This window comes from Danio rerio, chromosome 25 (genome assembly GCF_049306965.1).
Source record: "Danio rerio strain Tuebingen ecotype United States chromosome 25, GRCz12tu, whole genome shotgun sequence".
Taxonomy (NCBI): Eukaryota; Metazoa; Chordata; class Actinopteri; order Cypriniformes; family Danionidae; genus Danio; species Danio rerio.
The window spans coordinates 16,782,025-16,802,592 of record NC_133200.1 but is presented as its reverse complement, the minus strand read 5'-3'; the positions used below and the strand labels follow the sequence as shown (position 1 = coordinate 16,802,592).

Sequence of the window (20,568 nt, the reverse complement as noted above, 5' to 3'; positions counted from 1 at the left end):
TGATTTATTGGTCTAAACCAGAGTTTCTCAACCACATTCCTGCAGGACCACTAACACTGCATGTTTTGGATGTCTCTTTTGTCTGTCACACCCATTAGAGGCCTTTCAGTCTCAGAGCTGATGATCTGAATAAGGTGCTTGTTTAAGGTGTTTGCACCTAGAAAATGTGCAGAGCTGGTGGTCCTTCAGGAACTTGGTTGAGAAACACTGATCTGAACAATGAGCTGTTTTATACCTCTCTTTATTGAAAAAAAGTACCCTTTTTTGAATGTATTTTATCTCATGTATTTTTTCTCAAGATTCCTCAGTTCAAGCCAAAAATGGCACACAAAGGAATTTAAACCACAGGAATACATTATTAACAGTTGTTTTTCTTCATTTTTGCTACATCACGTCCAACCCAGGCTCATTCTGAAAATGTACCCCTACTGTATATACATTTCTGGAGAGCACCAAATACGTCCCAGCAGCTAGTTTTTTATTTATTTATTTATTTTTTGCAGTTTTTGTTTTTATGAATCCACTAAAGGCCACTGTGTACACTTTTTGAGATCACAAATAGTGAGTGGCATTCACGCCTGGTCTTCTCACGTAAATCCACCAGAGGCCTCTGTCGACTGACTGAACGATCAACTGACCCGTCCTCCTTCTTCCCTAAACACAACTGATAGTGTTTTTCAAAGCACCAATTGACCTAAAGTTTGTAAAAGTTAGCTTATATTTTCTCAAACATCAGACTTCAAACTACATAAATATAAAGAAAGTGTTTCTTCAATCAAGCATTTTTACTGTCTATTTGTCAACTACTAATATAGACACAAAAAGGCACGACTTACCGCACTAACATAAAGGATATCCCTGCAGAGCCTGGTTTCCTGTGGAAAGTCCGGTAGATCCAAAAAGTTGTCCACCACCACTTGGCCGATGACGTCGTGTCTAGAGAAGCGGTCGAAGTCGTAGACGCTGAAATGGAGCTTGCGAGTCGGAAGCTCGCCGTATGCCACGGGGAACAGAAAAACCTCATCAAAAATTGGGTTCAGAGTCTTGCGGTGCACCTTGGTTTGATGCTTGGTCTTCCGGTCTGGCAACAAGTAGATCTTCACATAAGGATCGGAAGTTCCCGTAAAGTCCTTGGCAGGTAAATCTTGGGCCCTGTGGATTTTGACAATGAGCTGCTCCAAGTCACAGTCATATTTGATGATGAAGTGCAGGCGTCCGCAACTGTCCGCTCGTCGACCGTCGTCCGTGTCCACCGACCGCTGCTTGTAGAGCTCGGGTTTAATGCGGCCCAGGCCTGGACCCGTGATGGACTCTTGTCTCTGGAACTGGGCCATGTTGAAATCCGGGTTGGAGACGTTCATCTGTCTCCGGATGGAGTTGTGCCTGAAGAAAGGAGGGGTTGGATGTCATATGCTAGACATCTTCTGAATAACGAGACTGAGACGGAGTTTAATTAAAGCTGAAGGTCACAGGGGCCCACACTGTCTGACAAATGCCAACTGGGAATTGCTGAATGAATATCAATGGTGGGTTAGTGATTACAGCTCATGTATTCAGGAAAACATGACTCACCTAACAGTATAGGCTTAAGAACATATCAAATGTTCTTGTCACGATAAATTGCAGAAGCTTTAATAACGACATTCTGTATTGTCATGATATTAACCTAAGCTGCAAAAAAGTTTAAACAAAAATAGTGTATATACAAAAATGTTTCAACCAAATTTAACTGCAAAAGGATTATCATCACGTACAATAGCTAACACTTAACAATAACAGCAGTAATAAATGCTAGATTTGTTTTTTGGGAAAAAAAGTCCCAATCAGACGTCCGCAGCTACGCCTCTGTTTTCAGATGTCTCCGTTTTCCTCCATCCACACTAACATGGAGCAGCACCATTTTAAAACAAAAATGGCATCGTTTTTGGGGCTTGAAAACTCCAGCATAGTTTGGACGGACGGCGTAACGAAGCAAAACGAATGCATTTTAAAACTAAAACGTATTAGTGTAAACGGAGCCTCAGATTATGTCTGTCTGAGACATTGGGCGTGGCTAACATACTTAACCACCCCCTTCCAACTGTCAGTTTTAATAACAAATAGAAATGATGAGGATTAGGTGTCTGTAAATCTTCCCAAAATTATTTTCCCAATCTTTCTGAATGAAATGTCAACTTTACTACATCCAATCAGCTTGCAGTAGAAAACACAAGTCATGCCCACTGTTTCTTGTACATTATTTTGTGTACAGGACAGTGGAGATTACAGACATGAAAGTATGGAGAACAGAGATAGGGGAAGGATCGGCAAAGGACCTCGAGCCTGTAATCAAACTCAGGTCGCTGTGAGCAACTCGGTGCTATGTGTCGACACTAATCACTAAGCTATTGTTGTCAACATGCCCACACGTTTCTCATTTAATATTCTGTTTCTCTAGGAACTGCATTAAAACACAAAGTTTAATTAAGTTTGTTTTCTTAACAAACAACTGCAGCTTCTAGTTAATGAAAACTTTAACTTTAAAGAGCCCATATTATGGGTTTTTGAAAATTCCCCTCCATGTAGTGTGTAACACAGCTCTAAGTGAAGTGAAGTATCCAGCCAAGGCTTAAATCTGTAAGAATACAGTGTTTAAAACGGTTGATTCATCTATAAAAGAGTCGACTCATAGTGCTTCAAACGAGTCGCCTTGATACCCACTCATTAGGTGTTTCGCCATGACGTACGAACGAAACCAAGTTATTCACGTGCACGCGCAAACCCGGGAGATTTCAAACCTGAGGCCCCGCCCTCTGACGCAGAAACCCAGACACACACACACACCCACAAACACACGCACACCCACAAACACACGCACACAAACATGCCGGTCGTTTGAAGTCACACTGCAGATGGATATATTGAGTCTCTACCCAAAGATGAAACCTCAGCATTATAACCAAGCAGTTGGAAACTTCTGGAAGCTACATGCTACAAAGAATACTTCATCTGAGTTTGTTAAAGGAAGGATCAGTAAAGAGTAACTGATGGACGTCAGGATGGGTTTCTTCCATTTCTCAAGTGTAAGTACGTGCGGTTAAAGTTGTTGCCTCGTTTACTCTTGCTTGCAAATGTATTTAGTTGTGATTTGTTACTTGTAACCGCGTGTACTGTATCAGGTTAACTGGATATTTTATCTTATCGCGTGCAAAGTCACGTTAAAAACGCGACGTGTGCTGTTTGTTTATGGAGCTCCGTGCTAGAGTTCTGCTCCCGCGATTTATTCGGAAATTTATTCCCGCGCCGCAGAAATCTGGCGCGGGGACAGCCGCGGGAATAAATTTCCGAATAAATCGCGGGAGCGGTCGGTAACGGGTTTAATTTGGGACGGGAGCGGGCTGTCTAGCAATATCACGGATATTGCTATGCGAATTAGAAAGAGAGAGTCTGCGTGGTGCTTGTGTGTGTGTTAGTGCGCACGCGCGCGTATGAGAGAGAGAGAGAGAGAGAGAGAGAGAGAGAGAGAGAGAGAGAGAGAGAGAGAGAGAGAGAGAGAGAGAGAGAGAGAGAGAGAGAGAGAGCGAACGAACGAACGACAGCTTGGCTGTCTGGACTGTATACTGGGTGATTTTTGGTTGTGTTCTCCGCTCTAGCGGGACCGGGCGCGGCGGGCAGAAAACGGAGCGGGTTCTCAGGCTAAAACCTGGCGGGTGCGGGCGGAAGCGGGAGCGTTGTCATCCGGAGGTGTGTGTGTGTTTTTGTGTGTGTGTGGTATGGCGAGTACACGACTGTCTCCTTCGTTCGGTTATCCGTGGCACTATCCACTCGCCATAGTGTGGCAGCTAAAATCCACGTCTATACTATCGAGCGTGTATGAACTGTGATTACTTTTTAAATTGCTGATTAGCTATTGGCCATTTCCCTCTCTGACTGAAGGCAGTCGACCAATCGCGACAGACTGTCATCGGTCCAATCAGCGCAGATTAGCTCCGCGCTAAGGAGGGGTTTGGGAACAAATGAATCACTGGACGATTCATACAGGAGTCGCTGGGATAATTAGGTAAAAATAAATGCAGATTATAAGACCATGAAAGTGTTTTTTGACCTTGCATGCATATTAGACTGTTGTTGGAGACCCTTACAACCAGGATATGACCCTATTTCATGTATAATATGGGCTCTTTAACTAGACTTTAACTAAAAAAATTAACATAACCCGAGATTTGTTAACTATAAGAGTATTATTGCAAAGTTAATGTTAAGTAGCCCTGTAAATTGTCACAGACTTTCTGCATCTATATTTCAGCATATAGTGGTAAAGATTAATGTGAAAATGTTCATGGTTGAGCAATTAAACTAACCAATTAAGTCTACAAGCAATTGGAACTGTTATGAAATGTAAATATTCCTAAACAGCACTCAATTTTAAATCATAAATAATTATTCACAGTATTTCAAAGTATTTCACTGTCAATTTTGTGCATGTTCAGTATCACGATATATTGAATATCGGCATACCTGACAGATGAGGTTGGTTCGGTGACTTGTCGCTGAACGCGCGCTATGTGGATGTGGTTGAGCTCCTTGGCCTTAGTCTGGGCCTCCAGCTGGATGTCCGGGGACGTGTGACTGATCTTCATGGCTGACTCTGGGAGCACCAATGGAGCGTTGGGATCTTTCTCGAAGTCTTCGCTGTATTCCCGCTCCAGGCCCTCCACCTCAGCCAGGACTGGCTGCTGCTCCCCCTGCTGGTCCTTTAGGCTGGGCAAAAAGCGATCTCGCCATGGTACCCAGAACAGCTTCCATGATACGAACAGGGAGACGGCAAACAGCGCCAAGCCACATGTGGTCACCAAGAGGGATAACAGGCTCACGGACACATCTGGAGCAGAGAGAAAAGTCGGTCACTAAACTGTAGTTATTTTTAGAAAAGCTTTAATAATGCTGTAAGCAACATTATTTTAGAGTAGCATACAGAGATTGCCCTTCTATCTCTGCATGGGTGGACAAAGTTTCATAAATAAGCTTTCATATGTTTCTGATTAGCCAAACAGAAAGCAATTTGGTGGCTAATCATTTTGCACAATTCTGGTGTAGCCTTTGGAAGACAAGGGGGAAAAAAGGCTCAAATCACTTAAAGTAGTTTTCATGTTTTCAGTAGGAGCTGCTGAGATCAAGATTATACCATGTGCATGTTCACAGCATTGATAACAACTGGGTGCAGTTAAAAATTATATTGGGATAATTGAATGAGAGAAAACTTGAGATATTTGAAAGAGAGAAAACTCGAATTACCAAAGTCCAAAGACATGCAATATAAGTAAATTGCAATTGGCTGTAGTGTATGAGAGTGATTGTATGTGTAATTGAGAGACAAATGGTTTACATTTACAGTATTTATATATGATCCAATATTAGCAAAACATCTGTAGTGTACTGGTCAGCATTACTGTTTCTTGTCCTATCTTGTCTGTCCTGTCTTATCTGCACTAAATGTTGCACAAACCGCACTTTGCACTCTTACTCTTATTTTTTTATTTTAGTTTACCTTATTTTATTTAATTCTTCAACACTATTATAGTAGAGCATAGTCCTGTGTTATGTTGTCACTTTATGTTGTTTCTTGTAGCACCTTGGTCCTGGAGGAACATTGTTTCATTTGACTGTGTACTGCACTGTATATTGTTAAAATGACAATGAAGCCAACATGACTTGACTTGAGAGTGTGTGGGTATTTTTAAGCATGATGCTGATTTGGAATTGGAAGGTCATCCACTGTTTAACACATATGCCAGGGTAGTTGGATGTTCATGCCGCTGTGGCGACCCCTGATAAATCAGGCACTTAAGCTGTAGGAAAATGAATAACTGTGATAACTGAAAAAATAAAAATACATTTTATTTGTTTGAAAACCTTTGAAAAAAGGTCAACAATATTTTCTCAATGTAAACTACACAAACATTATGTTTTATGTGTTCCATTTACAGGCAAGCATAAGTACATGGCAACTAAAACAAAAACGGTAAAGTAGAGTGTTTCTTTACAAACTGACATCTACAAGCCCTAAATGCACTATACAACATTTTTACATGCAGTGATTGTTGCTGATTTTTGTGAAACAGGATTGTTTTGACAGTGCTATTGTTTGCATACAAAACTTTGTAAACATACCCTTTAATATATTTCTAAGATTATGGAATGTAATTAGCAAGTGAATAACTGAAAACGCAGAACATAATGTTTAAATTGTATTTGAAACTACATATTTCTTACAACAACTCCTGGGAGAGATTTAGTATACAGTAGTAACGAATGTGCACATGATAATGTTGATGTGGTTGGTCTTGGCAATATAAATCTGCTACTGCTATTGCTAGAATATTCACAGTAATGTCTAAGAACATAAACTTCTGCTAACATAACATACACATAGCAGATCTATACACAGGTCCCTGAAAACACTGCAGACGGCTAGTGTAAACAGCACTGCCCAAGGTATTTAAATATTAAATGAAAAGCAAGCTTATTGGCTGCTAAGGCAACAGCAACCAATCACCTGCACCATTTAGCTGTTACCATATTGAATAGGACTTATCAGCCTGCACAACCAATAGAGCTTCATGAGAGAACTTTAAAAATTAGCAACTTATTTACTGTTATAGTTATGTTTGCTTAAAAGACAAGCATTTTGACACATTTCAGATTCAGACTAATTTGTATAATTTTCAATTCATCTCAGTACAGGATAAGCTGAAGCGATACACACAGTTTTTTATCACAGGCTGCTTGGAAAGCTGAAAATAATACCAGATAAAGCGAAATTCTGTTTTGGGCTCATGAAAGAGTGCATTGTGCTGACTGCACAGAAAATCTTGCCTTATGTTGAATTTGCTAATAGCTAGGAAACCTGTTGCCATATATAAACATTAGACAAAAAAAAAAAAAAAAAAAAAAACTATAACAAAGCGAGAGAATTTTAAGCAGTACATCCTGACTATCGTGAATGATACTGAGTAATGTCAACATCAAAAAGCATGCCATAAAACACATTAGGAATGCAAATTGATTCAATTTAAAAGCCTTGATGTCTACTTGACATCCACACATTGATGCCCTTTTTTACCACCAAAATAACGATACGAAAAGTACATTGGTGTCAAAAAAACCCACATCTAAAATTGATTTTTGATGCAAATGTTAGATGTCAATTTGATGTAGGTTTTACATCAAGGTAGTCAATTGAAATCCAATCAATTGCATGTTTGATGTGTTTTTTGGATTTTATTTTGACATCAATTTGCCCACCGGTTAGTTATTGTTCTGTATTAAAGATCTTATAGCCTTTAGTCTCATGCTGCGCAACATATTTTATTAACAGAATCTAACATAGATGGATAACATCCTAATATCCTTCAACTATGGTGCCGTGGGTAGCACTGTCACCTCACAGCAAGAAAGTTGCTGGTTAGAGTCTCGGCTGTGTCAGCTGGTGTTTCTGTGTGGTTTTTGCAATTTCTCCCGTGTTCGCGTGGGTTTCCTCCGGGTGCTCCAGTTTCCCCCACAAGTCCAAAGACGTGGTATAGGTGAATTAGGTAAGCTAAATTGTCCGTAATGTATGTGTGTGTGTGTGAGAGAATGAGAGTGTATGGGTGTTTACCAGTAATGGTTTGCAGCTGGAAGGGCATACGCTGTGTAAAACATATGCTGGATAAGTTGGCAGTTCATTCTGCTGTGGTGACCCCTGATTAATAATGGGACTATAAGAAAATGATTGAATGAATGAATGAATCTTTCAACTGTCAAGTTTTTTGCAACCTATACAGGTCCTTGCTGGACTTAACTCAATGGATAGGCCAAATAATCCAAACATTAATGTTGACATCAAAATCGAGATATTTTATAAAGGACATGAGAAATATCTAGGTTAGAATTGAACTCCGGCTTCTGAATGCATGGTAATAGATGCTACATTTAAGAGTCTCTGACTTGCTCTGTCTCTTTCTCTCTCTCTCTCTCTCTCTCTCTAGAGATGGCTTCTCTGAATTAGGCCACCCAGGCAGGGATGCTTTTAGTGAATCCCTGTCAGAGGACCCTGCCTCCTGCTTGCTTTTCTGTCCACTCCAATCTTTTTCTCCTATACAGGTGGAAAAATTTACTGTATATATATATATATATATATATATATATATATATATATATATATATATATATATATATATATATATATATATATATATATATATATATATATACGTTCAGACCCCTTTTAAGGTTAGCACACCTCAATGGATGCACTTAAAGTGATAGTTCTGTCAAGAACAAGCACTATGTTTACTAAACCTATGACTTTCTTTCACTTTCTAGAGAACAAAAAGTATTTGAGAAGAAAAACAAATGACACTTTTGGACATTATTATTTGACAAGTTACAAAAAAACATGTGGTCATTGCATGGATAAGAGCAGTTTGAACATTCTGCAAAATGTCTAATTTTGTGTTATACAATAAAGACCAATATAAAGGTGATTCAATAAACACAATAAATATATATATGGGATATATATACTAGATATATATTTAAAAGAGTGTAAAATGTATTGAATATTTGCATTTTTGTTTTTACTAATGAGTATCATGTCCAAATTTATCATTAAAAAACCAACAATGCTTTAATGTATCAAGTGCTGGTCTCTTGAGCTGGCTGTTCTTAAATTGACTTATAAAAGCGGGCACAAATCATTTGACCAAACAGATCCTCTTGCAGGCTTCATAGTAGGAAATCATAAATTGAACAGATAAATCATTTCTTCCTCTGTAATGCAGTTAAGGTGTTTTCAGTATTATTAGCATTCAACGATGTTGTACAGACTTTAATAGACTCTGGGGGATATCAGTGACACCGTAAATTAGCATGGGGTTGATTCGTGAAACATTGCTCTAAACTGTGCGTGACATCCAGCACACAATGAATCCTCTCTCAGAGAAACATTTCAGGGAATTAAGAAGAATATTTTGATAAGGAAATCAATTTTCTTCAATTTTCATGGCTTATATTGATTATTATAATATAATTTGTATTGCCTAAGAGGCCTCATGCTTGGTGTAAAATCAGCAGATGACATAAGAAAATCTAACAAATGTATTATTTTTTATGAGATATCAATTAAGCATTCACAATAAGTTCGGAAAACATAAATATGGTTATGAAAATGTACAAAATATATTGTACAAAATCTGATTTAGCCATCAATTTTCAAAACAGTAAATCCACCACAAAAAAAACTATGCCAGAGTAATTGGTGGTTCATTCCACTGAGGCAACCCCTGATAAAGCAGGAAATAAACCAAAGAAAAGTAAGTAAATATACAATTTGATAGTTTGTAAAGTTCATTCATTCATTTTCCTTCGGCTTAGTCCCTTTATTAATCAGGGGTTGCCACTGTAGAATGAACTGCCAACTTATCTAGCAGTGAATGCTCTTCAAGCCACAAACCAGCACTGGGAAACATCCATACACTCTCGCATTTACACACATACACTTCGGCCAATTTAACTTATATTAAGTCACCTAAAGTGCATGTCTTTGGACTCTGGGGGAAACTGGAGCAACTAGAGGAAACCCACATGGACACAGAAGAACATGCAAACCAGCCGGGGCTAAAACCAGTGACCTTCCTGCTGTGAGGTGATTTGTAAAGTTTTAAATGTTGTTTATAATGGAAATCAAAAAATCTTCCTTTTTGGTTTCTATTGGTAGCTTCAGCAAAGGTCCAACCCCAGATAAAAACCACATAAAAATTGCACAAACCGAATGCAATTATTTTGGTTTGACGTCATTTTTTTTTTAAACAAAATTAAATGTATAGTCAGGGAGGCAACTGTCAAACACGGGAGCAAATAGGTACATACAGGGATATCCAGAGGCGTAGTCAATAAACAGGTGAGTGGTCGGTATAGGCGGTAGGCAGGATAAACAATAAACAATTTTAACAGATAACAACACTCAGCAAAGTCTGTGCTTTTGTGCTGTTTATATGGTCCATGTAATCAGTCATTGAGCAGCTCCTAGCGTTGTGTTTGTGTAATCAAAGAAGAACTGGATTTGTAGTTCTTTTGGTGTCAGATTTCTAGTTCATAGAGATCGCGGGTGATTGTGACACAAACAATGCTGGGTTGTGTAAACCTAATTGTTGGGTCAAATATGGACATACTACTTGGGAGGGGTGGGTGAGGGTGGGGTATTCGCAGACGTAGGGGAAAGAGTGGGTGGTGGTGAGGGGCTGTTGCGCACAAAAGTGAAGAGGGTTGGGAAGTCGCGGAAGACAGTGAAGACAGGGCAGGGCGGGGGTTCATGTGGGGCGGGGATTGGTAAAAGGAGGTGCCAGATCAGATTTCAGAGGTGCCGGATCCAGTTGTTTCCGGCACAAAATAAGCCCTGGAGATCACATTGTTTTTTCAATTAATCGTGCAGCTTGAACACAAATACACACACTTGTACACACACTCACACACAAAGGTTAATTTAGTTCACCTATAGGCATCTCTTTGGACTGTGGGGGGAAACTGGAGCACCCGAAGGTAACCCATGCCAACACAGGGAGAGCATGCAAACTCCAAAAAGAAACGGCAACTGGCCCTGTTGTGAAGCAACAGTGTTAACCACTGAGCCACCGTGCCACAAACCCACCAATTTGATACATTAAAATGTTACCATCAGAGTTTGTTAGTTAAAATATATGCACTTAAAAAAATCACAATCCTCTACAGCCCCTGTATCCTTGGAGTGAAGATACAGACACATAATATGAATAAATGATGCAACAGAAAACATGCTCCGACTAGCAGCTTCACTGGGACACACATTCAGTGCGATAACATTTCATGCATAATGTTTCAGTGGGAGAATCTAAAGGTAACCTAAATAGGACACCAAACCTAAATCTTAACTGACAATAAAAATCATGTGATGTAGATGTTTAAGTCTATTGAACGTTTTAGAGCAAAATAGGGTTTTTCCCCCAATAAACAGATTTACTGACATGATATTGAAAAAAATCTTAGAAATCCAAAAGGAGGACTTCAAAACTGGGAAAAGAAAAAGATCTGCGATTAGGGTAATAAAATATAATAACATAAGCTGTGTTTGTATTCTTTTGATATCTGTGCATTTCTAAATCACAAACATGGAATATTATTAATCAATTAATAGCTTTTCCGATCAGGTATTTGCTAAAAGTATGGAATATAAAAAAAGGAAGTAGTGTTAGCATTAAAGATCAGCCAAAGTCCAAACGAACAGTTAAATCAGCCAATCAAATGTTTGTTCTGCCATAAAATGAAACCTTTCGGTTGCCTTTCATACACTAAAATAATACATTAAAACACTTTTCACTGGTAAAAAGTGCAGGAAAAGCTCACAAATAATTAAAAGCAAACTCCAAGATATTTAAGTGCTACATTTTGAAGCAGAAATACTGAAGTATTTTCTTGCAAATATATGATAATCTTTGTTTTAATTGCATTGTACAGCACAATAATTAGATTTTACTTGAAAAGTGAGTAAACCCGTTTTCTTAAAACAAATAAGTTAATTAATTATGTGCATAATTACAGACATTAAGTCAACTAAACAGCTCCAGATAACGAGTTTACTCACTTGAAGACAAGTAACTAAAATGTACAATCTTAATTGTAAAAAAACTCAAACAACAAACTCAATTGTTGAATAAGAATTAGCTTTACTGGCTTAAAAAATAATCTACATTTTATTTTTAGCTAAAACTTAAAAAAAAAAATCAGTGATAGACATTTAGACATTAGACATTTAAATGAAACTCCAAGAAACATTTTCTGTTCATATATTGCATGGGAACTGCCATTCCAAGTAAACTGACACAGTGAAAGGGAGTTTAATTTTCTTAAAGGAGTCAAAAACAACAGAGCTACCTCACTCAATGTGGATATTTCTTCGTTTCAAGCCATTTAAAACAAGCCCTCAGAAAGATCTGTCCATCACTATGGAAACATCTTCATGTTGCATCTGTGTTGGTTACAAATATGGAAACTAAAGATTGCGTCTTATGGTTTCAAAATGGTTTCACAATCCCACAAGACACTAAACTCATTTCTAAGCTCTGACATCACATTATTCACTTATCCAACTCAAGATTAATGACACTGGCTTAAAGTGGATTTGTTTACCATTACTCTCCCCTCCAAAAAAAAAAAAAAAAAAAAAAAGATTGCAATTGCTGTCCTCCAAGTTTTCTGTTCTTTGAGCAAAAACTGACATATTTTTCCTTTTCTTGCTTTCTTTTTATCATTTTTGACACCATGCCAGCTTGTGGCTCTATTTCTGCCAGAAATCAGATTTAGTCCTTAAAAAACTAACTGCATTAGATGTTTAGGAAATTCTTTTTGTTTCTAAAAACTTCAGAAGTAAATGTACATGTTTATAAACTTGTTTAAAAGTGTCATATAAATAAAACAATTCCCTAACAGTAATATACAGTCATTAACATTTGAAGTGGATCAAAAAAGTATCTCGAATTTGACCTATAAGACAAGAATGGGTGTTGATGAGTAGTTTAAAGACAATTTTAATGAAAGGTTTCTCACTTGAAATGTTAACTACTGAAAGTATCACTTTAAGAAATAAAATATGTTTCATAGACAGTGGGTGGGGCAACACAGTGGCTCAGTGGTTAGCACAGTCGCCTCACAGGAAGAAGGTTCGAGGCCTGGCTGGGTCAGTTGGCATTTCTGTGTGAAGTTTGCATGTTCCCCCCGTGTTGGCGTAGGTTTCCTCCAACACAATCTCATGGCAATTCGTAACTTTTTTATTTAGTGGCTAATTCATATGAATTTCTATTAGTTTCTGGAATGATGCTTCGCCGGACTCAAACCCTGGTCTATCAGCTTTCATGATAATATACCAAGTAAACCTGTCATACCGGAAAAGCCATCAATAGGGATGTAAGTATGACGTTAATTTTGCACACAAAATGCAACCATATGTACCCACAAGCACATATTTCTCGGTTCTTAAAAATGCATCCATGGGCACATTTTCCCAATGAGCCTGTGTTGGTTTTGTGATGTGTAAACTCGAATTGTTTTTAAAATAATGTTGTGAAGACATGAAACTTTTTTGGAAAGCACAAGTGAAATATGTTTCCGCTTTTGGCTACATTGTTGTTGTTAAAGTGGACATTTCTGTGCAAGTTTTGAATGTGCTTTCTGGCATCTTTATTTATCAAAGGGATATGTATTCCATTCCATTCGGGTGCTCCGTTTCCCCCAAAGTACAAAGACATGTGGTATAGGTTAATTGGATGTACTAAATTGGCTGTAGTGTATGAGAATGTTATAGTGTATGAGTGTTTCCCAGCACTGGGTTGCAGCTGGAAGGGCATCTGCTGCGTAAAACATATGTCGGAATAGTCGGTGGTTCATTCCGCTCGGGTGACCCCTGATAATTAAGGGACTAAACCATATGAATGAATGAAATTGTTCTCAGGTCTGTGCATGGTGTATTTTTTTCTTACTTAGCATTACTGTTTGTTATTTTTATTTCTACCTATGAACCTTCTTTAAAACTTCTTATTAAAGAAGCACCCCTAAAATGTCTGTATGAAACGTCAGCAAAAAATGGCTAACCATTGGGTTTTAACTGTCACATGGCTTTCCAATCTTAATTTGCATGTTGATTTTAACAAGCCAGTCATACAACACTGCATTCCCAAGGACCGTGCTGTTATGCATCTTTTTAAGCAGGTGTTAGTTTGAGCATCAGCAGGTGTGACATGAACCCAGAAACGCTTATTTTCATTTGAGTATTTTCTCACATATGAACACAAACACGCGCACCATACAGTAGGTGTAATGAGCGTGCAGATGCATTTAGGCAATTTGCGAAACACTGTGTTCACCCTGCTCAACCTCTCATGAATGTCTATTTTTATTTCTGCTTCTGTACATCCAGGTGGCAGAGCACAGATGCTAGCAGCTGTTGGTCCATCAGAATGAGTCTGGGAGGCTGTTTGCAAATCTGATGGCGAGATGTACAGTAAAATTTATTTTTCAGCCGCAGGAAAGGAAAAGTGTTTAGAGGTCGACCAATCGAAGAATTGGTGACAGTCCAAATGACAACGGTAGAGAAACAATAGGTGAGGATGGCTATGAATAAATGTGACTCAAATAATAGTACACAACCTTCACAGTCAGTAGCTCTTCACTGGCTGAATTCAGGGACTAAATGTAACCACACCTCACAAATTAGTGATAAATAATAAATATATTACAATATATATATATATATATATATATATATATATATATATATATATATATATATATATATATATATATATATATATTAAATATGGTCGACACAGTGGCTCAGTGGTTACACTGTCACCTCAAATCAAGAAAGTAGGTGCTTCAAGTCCTGGCTGGGTCAGTTGGCATTTCTGTGTGTTTTCATGTCCAAAGACGTGCAGTATAGGTGAATTGAATAAACTAAATTTTCCGTTGTGAATTAGTGTGTATGGATGTTTCCCAGTACTGGGTTGCAGCAGGAAGACCATCTGCTGTGTAAAACATATGCTAAATAAGAGGTGTGAGGAATAAAGGGACTAAGTCGAAGGAAAATTAATGAATGAATATTACCTATGAACCATTTGAAAAGTTTTGAGGAAAAATCTCTATATAGTGGATTTCTTTGGTGCTCAGTGGTTTGACCTGCCATGTTGCAGTTTTAATGCAGCTTCAAAGAGCTCGAAAATTGATCCGAAGCAGTCAATTATTTTCTTTAAAAAAAGTCTAAACCAATATACTTTTTAACAACAAAGGCTTGCATCCCAGAGCAATATTGCGGACAGTGATTATTCTAAAACACGGTAAAACAGCAGTATGGACGAGGAGTTTTCATTTTAAAAAACTGTATTAAGGCTGTGTGGTTAATCTAAATCAAATAGCAATCGCGATTAGAAATGTTGTGATTAGTTAAATCACAAGAGTCTACAATATTAAACTATATATATTATACATAAACGACTGTGTGTGACAGTCTTACTATCCAACTGAGTGTGCACACTTTCATTCTGCCCAATCAGAATTGCGCAATCGAACTACGGCCACAATACATGAAAAAAAAACAAACTCTGACAAGAGGCTAATGGCGTCTGCTTCAGAAGCATTAATGGATAAATAAATATAAAAGAAAAACAGCATTTGTAATATGTGAATATTTTGGTTTCAAAGTCACAGATACCGAACAAAAACAGGTCATTTTTAAGAGCTGTCCAGGAAATTTGCCAAAAAGAATCAACTAATCCTATATGTGGTGTTAGCATAAAACAGAAGCATTTGCAGCATCCGAAAGCATTACTCCAGTAGGCATCACATTATAATTGCAATTTACTTCACAACCATTAGAAAAGTACATTCTGTGTAGTATGAATGAAATTTAGATGTACTACATATATGTTATCATTATCACATGAAATGATCAACCCACTTCACTTGCATTGCTTCACTGCTATTCATAAATTTTCTAGCATGCTTCATGGGATAGTGTAGGGCCCATTGGATGCTTTAGAATCTTACTGGAGGTAATCAATGTATCTTGTCTACTGTTTTTCAAATATTATAAATTCTGACATACTACTGCTTTTCACAAACTATATAGAAGAAAAGTAATAGGGGTGCACAATATATCGCAGAATTATCATTATAGCGATAACAGGAGATGCAATATATGTATTGCAGACGTGTGAAACTGTAAATTATATTTATTTCATGCATTGTTTGTTCATCTAAGTTTGAACAATTAAATCGGGCCCTACTATCTTTTCCCCCACCTCCCCCGTAGTTGCTGTTCTGCGATTGGCTAGAGCAGCCCAAAGGTGAAGATTGGGGTCTGGATGCAGACCTGGTGCAGTGCAATCTGAGCTGCATCCAATGCTTTTGAATGGGCTCACCTAACCCCACCCCTAACCCTACCCGTCACAGTGACGTCACTCGATCTCAGCTTGCATCATAAAGGCTGCATCCAGATACTGTTGAAGGTGAACCCAGAACTGAAAATAAATACTTATCAACACTTTAAAAAAATGCAGGGTTTCACACAATAGATTCATGCTGTCCCAAAACAAACTGATTAAGTTAACTTTAATTTAAGTGGATTTAACTCAAAAAAATTCAGTTTTCCCCAAATAAATCTCAAGAATTGTGTTGTTTCAGCTCATTTTAAATGAGTAAAGACAAGGGAGGAAAGTGATTACAGGCAATAAGTTCACTCATTAGTGTTTTAAAGACTCAAACTTTTCACCTTGACACAGTTTTTTTTGTCAGAATTAGAATTAATTAGAACTAATAAAACATCTTTACGTTCATGATTATATTAATCAATAAATAAATTATTAAAAAACAGGGAATTGTTATGTTATAAGAAATATTATTGCAATACCCAACAACAATATTGCAAATTACCCCAGTATTGTGAAGTTATAGAAAGTAGGCCAATTTAGATGTACCTACTGTCCAGTGTTTGATCTGTCTGTTACACACACAGATCTGTCAATATACGTCCACAACATGTCATAAAATGGGTTGCCGTACGTCATCCATTACAGTGATGTCTTATTAACCTCTCAGAGTGCCACGTTCCCTTGGGCTCCATTACAAAAGGCTTCCCACCGTACCGGCACTTTACAGCAACATATGTGAATCCCCATCACTATTTACTGGCCTCCTCTGAACCTGAAGCTGTTCCCTTTCATTAAATTCTTGTACAATCCATCTTGAGCTGACAAACTACGAGTATGAATCGGAGTCCCATGAGTCTGAAGGTCCCATGTTAGCGGATGTCAATGCCGGGTAATGGTAAAGGAGAAAGAGTACAAGGGTGGGGTGGAAACCTAATGGCTTCCAGTCAAACGCTCTGTCTGAGTCTCTGAGGATCAAAATGGCATGAATGAAGCGAAAGTTTAGTTAAAGCCAATGCTCTATTTCTGTCATCAGTGACAGGTTGTTTTGGGGGTTCAATATTGTGTGAATAATAAATACCTGTTTTGTAGTTGCATGCTTAAATCAGGTTTTAAATGCATAAATTTACAAAACAGGTTATTAAGGCTCCTGCGGGAATATTAGTGCTAAAATTATACCACTTCTAACAGGCAGCATTAAATCTGAATGAATGTAGGCTGCATTTCTGAATGGTAAAATACAGGACAGCTCTAAATAGGTCATTAATACTGGACTGTTGGGAATGCTGATTGGGGGCTTGTTTGTGTGTTCGTCAAGGTAAATTAGATATATTAATAAAGAAATTACATTAGAAAATGTTAAAATATTTACAAAAATAATGAATTTGATTAAATTCACAATAATCAATTAAGAATTAAGCTATTTATTAACCAAATCTAGACTTTTTTTTACATGGAATTGAAAGAAATGCTACTAATATCAGCTAGTTTTGTGGTAAATAAAGTGTTTACAAATTATGAAACAATTAAGCAACCTAAAAAGTAAATTCCAATAACAAACACTATGCATATGTTTTATCATTTGCCTTTTTACCTGTTGCCATACCATGCATACTTAAAAAAGGAGGGGGATACCAGAATTCCCTGCTTGAACCATCATATTTATTTGGATTTTTTATTTTTTTAAACAGACCCGTAGCCAGGGGTGGTTCAGGTGGTTCGAAAGACCCACCTCTCACTGACAAAGGTCCAGAATTGGTCTCATACATGAACTTCATTTGTCTTATTTTGACAGCTATGCCATCATAAACTGTGAAAATAACCCATCGATTAAGGTTTTAAGATCAAGTGGAATCCTCTATTGGCTGTCGTGACTTCAGCTAATCAGTTTTGACCAATGCTAACAATTCTTTTTCATGAGTCCAACATCCAGCTGTGAAAGAAAACATACAATCTGGGTGAAATCATCTTTCACTACTGACCAACTGTTTTGTTGTTAAATAGAGAAAATTGTATACAAGTATTCAAAATCGTGGACCTTGTTAAAACAAAACAAAAAAATGACTAATAAAAAGCTGTGAAGCACCAAAAGTGGCACATATTAAATTAAATTTAACATTAATTTGGCTATTGTTATGCATGAATTTTCAAATGTACTTTCTTACATGCAAAATCTAGCTCTACATTATTATTATTATTATTATTATTATGTATTTAAATGGCCAAATTCTGACTGAGGAAAATTGAATGTGCTGGCCAGTTTGTTTTTTGACTAATAAATAACTACAGTTACTGTAAAAGCTGCACAACTACAGTTTTTAATTTTAAACTTCAACAGATTTCTTTTTTTCCTAATGATATTGCATGTAATAAATTTGCTTCGTAAAAATAAGTATTTATTCATATTTCTTTATTCTAAATCTTTAAGAAATGCTTTTGGTACATCGAAAAGTGTGGTTATGATGACTATTCGACAAGCTAATTCAGCTAAAATATTGCTTACTAAAATGCAGTATTTAGATAAAATAATTTACATTTGAGAAAAACAAACTACCCCTTTCACCAGGCTGGCTATGGGCCTGTTATACAGTTGAAGTCAGAATTATTAGCCCCCTGAATTATTAGCCCCCCTGTTTATTTTTATCCCCCAATTTCGGTTTAATCGAGACATTTCAAAACATAATAGTTTAATAACTCATATCTAATAACTGATTTATTTTATTTTTTCCATGATGACAGTAAATAATATTTTACTATATTTTTTCATGACACTTGAAGTGAAATTTAAAGGCTTGACTGGGTTAATTAAGTTAACTAGGCAGATTAGGATAATTAGGCAAGTCATTGTATAAGGATGGTTTGTTCTGTATACGATCAAGAACAAAATGTAGCTTGAAAGGGCTAATAATTTTGACTTTAAAATGGTTTTTAAAAATTAAAAACCTGCTTGCATTCTAGCCTAAATAAAACAAATAATAATTTCTCCAGAAGAAAAAAAATATCATCAGACATACTGTGAAAATGTCCTTGCTCTGTTAAACATCATTTGGAAACTATTTTAAAACAATAATAAATAAAGGCGGGCTATTAAGTCTGACTTCAATATAGGCTTATGCATAGTATATTTATGTACAATGAAAACAAGGTTGACCAAAATATAACTAACATGGTAATAGTTTTACCAAGTTTTAATTAAAATTAATCAATTATACAGAAGTAAATGTATAGAAATTACTATATTGTCTTCCAACAAATCCATGTCACTTTTAATATAATTAAGTTAATTTACCTCCTGAAATGGGTGTTGATGATAAACCATTTTTTAGTAAAGCAAAATATGATTGAAAATAGATGTGATTAATTATTAATCTCAGCATTAATATTGTTTTTATTCATTAAATGGGTGCGGTTCGGTTTAACGACAAACTCGCATTTTCATGGACAAATTAGTCGACCACACAATACAAAATAACATCTTTTAAACACAAAAAGTCAATCCAAATAACTTCGGAGCGAGGACAAATTGGGCTACCTCAGGACAACAAGTTAAGCTTTGGAAAGAAGCCAAACGCTACTATTTTCCGCGTTTTTAACGAGTAAGTTACAGCCTATATTAATCGACATCAATCAAACAACCTCCTTACCAGAGTCCGAATATCTGGGTCTCCCGAGATCGCGAAAATAGTAAGTGAAATCCAGGCAGTTTTCATTGTGCACCTCTCCCCTCGAGCACAGGTCGGACAGAAGCTCCAACGCCTTTCCACAAATCTCATCCTCTCTGTCTGCAGGCATTTCCCTCCAGCATCCTTCTGAATAAAGACTCCTATAACGCCTATGGAGACTTCCAGATGCTGACAGCGCTCTTCATACTCGCCCGGCTCAATCCCATAAGGAAAAAAAAGTTCAGCTCAACAGTGTGTCCAACATCAACCCTGCGAGTTTCCAGATGTGTGTTTGGCAGGAGGAGGTAAGTGCATAGCGCTTCGTGACACTGGTTGAATTCAGCCGAAAACACAGGTGTCGCGGCTGAAGCGCATCTTCATGAATGAGAGGCTGTTGATCTGCTGCTGCTGGCGCGAGTCTCTCTCAGTCACAACGAGCCCTTCTGGGATCTCTTGTCTTCTGCCAATCTAACGCTGCTCCTCCCACACCAGCTTAGTTTTTTATTTCCACAACAGACTTCTGTTGCACCATTTGGAAACTACATCCTGTTATTTTTTTGCCGCTGAAAAATCAAGTTAGAGAGGATAGAAAAACGGAGGGATTTCTTTTAAATGAATAAATAGTTATTGATAATTTATATAAAATGGCAGAATCAGTGCCAGAATCAGTGGCCCAGTAGCGCAAAACACAAGACATTTCAAAAATCATTAACAAACAGCTCATAAGCTCATAACAAGGCAAGGCAAATTTATTTATATACAGGGCTTGACATTAACTTTTTTTGATCACCAGCCACTGTGGCCAGTAGATTTCCAACATCACTAGCCACACTTTTCTTGTTGGGAAAATATATTTTATATGCATGAATTTGACTTTAACATGTTAAAATTACTTGATTTAGATGTTGTGTGTTATGTCCACATGCCTTCTCATTTGT

The 20,568-nt window shown here is 37.2% G+C and overlaps 1 protein-coding gene across 2 annotated transcripts in view; it reads right to left on the bottom strand.

The window, feature by feature from the left end:
- syt9b (synaptotagmin IXb) overlaps window positions 1-20,062 on the bottom strand; it is a 64,614-nt gene extending 44,552 nt beyond the window's left edge. The window contains exons 1-3 of one of the 2 annotated variants that reach the window (XR_012399852.1): window positions 19,613-20,062; window positions 4,498-4,861; window positions 837-1,383 (exon numbers count right to left, since the gene is read on the bottom strand). Coding sequence is in view for 1 of the 2 variants with exons in the window: in NM_001003985.1 (NP_001003985.1) it covers window positions 837-1,383; window positions 4,498-4,861; window positions 19,613-19,760 (1,059 nt within the window). In the remaining variant the exon portion in view is untranslated. 2 annotated transcript variants of the gene reach the window in all.
- Window positions 20,063-20,568: the final 506 nt, after the last annotated feature.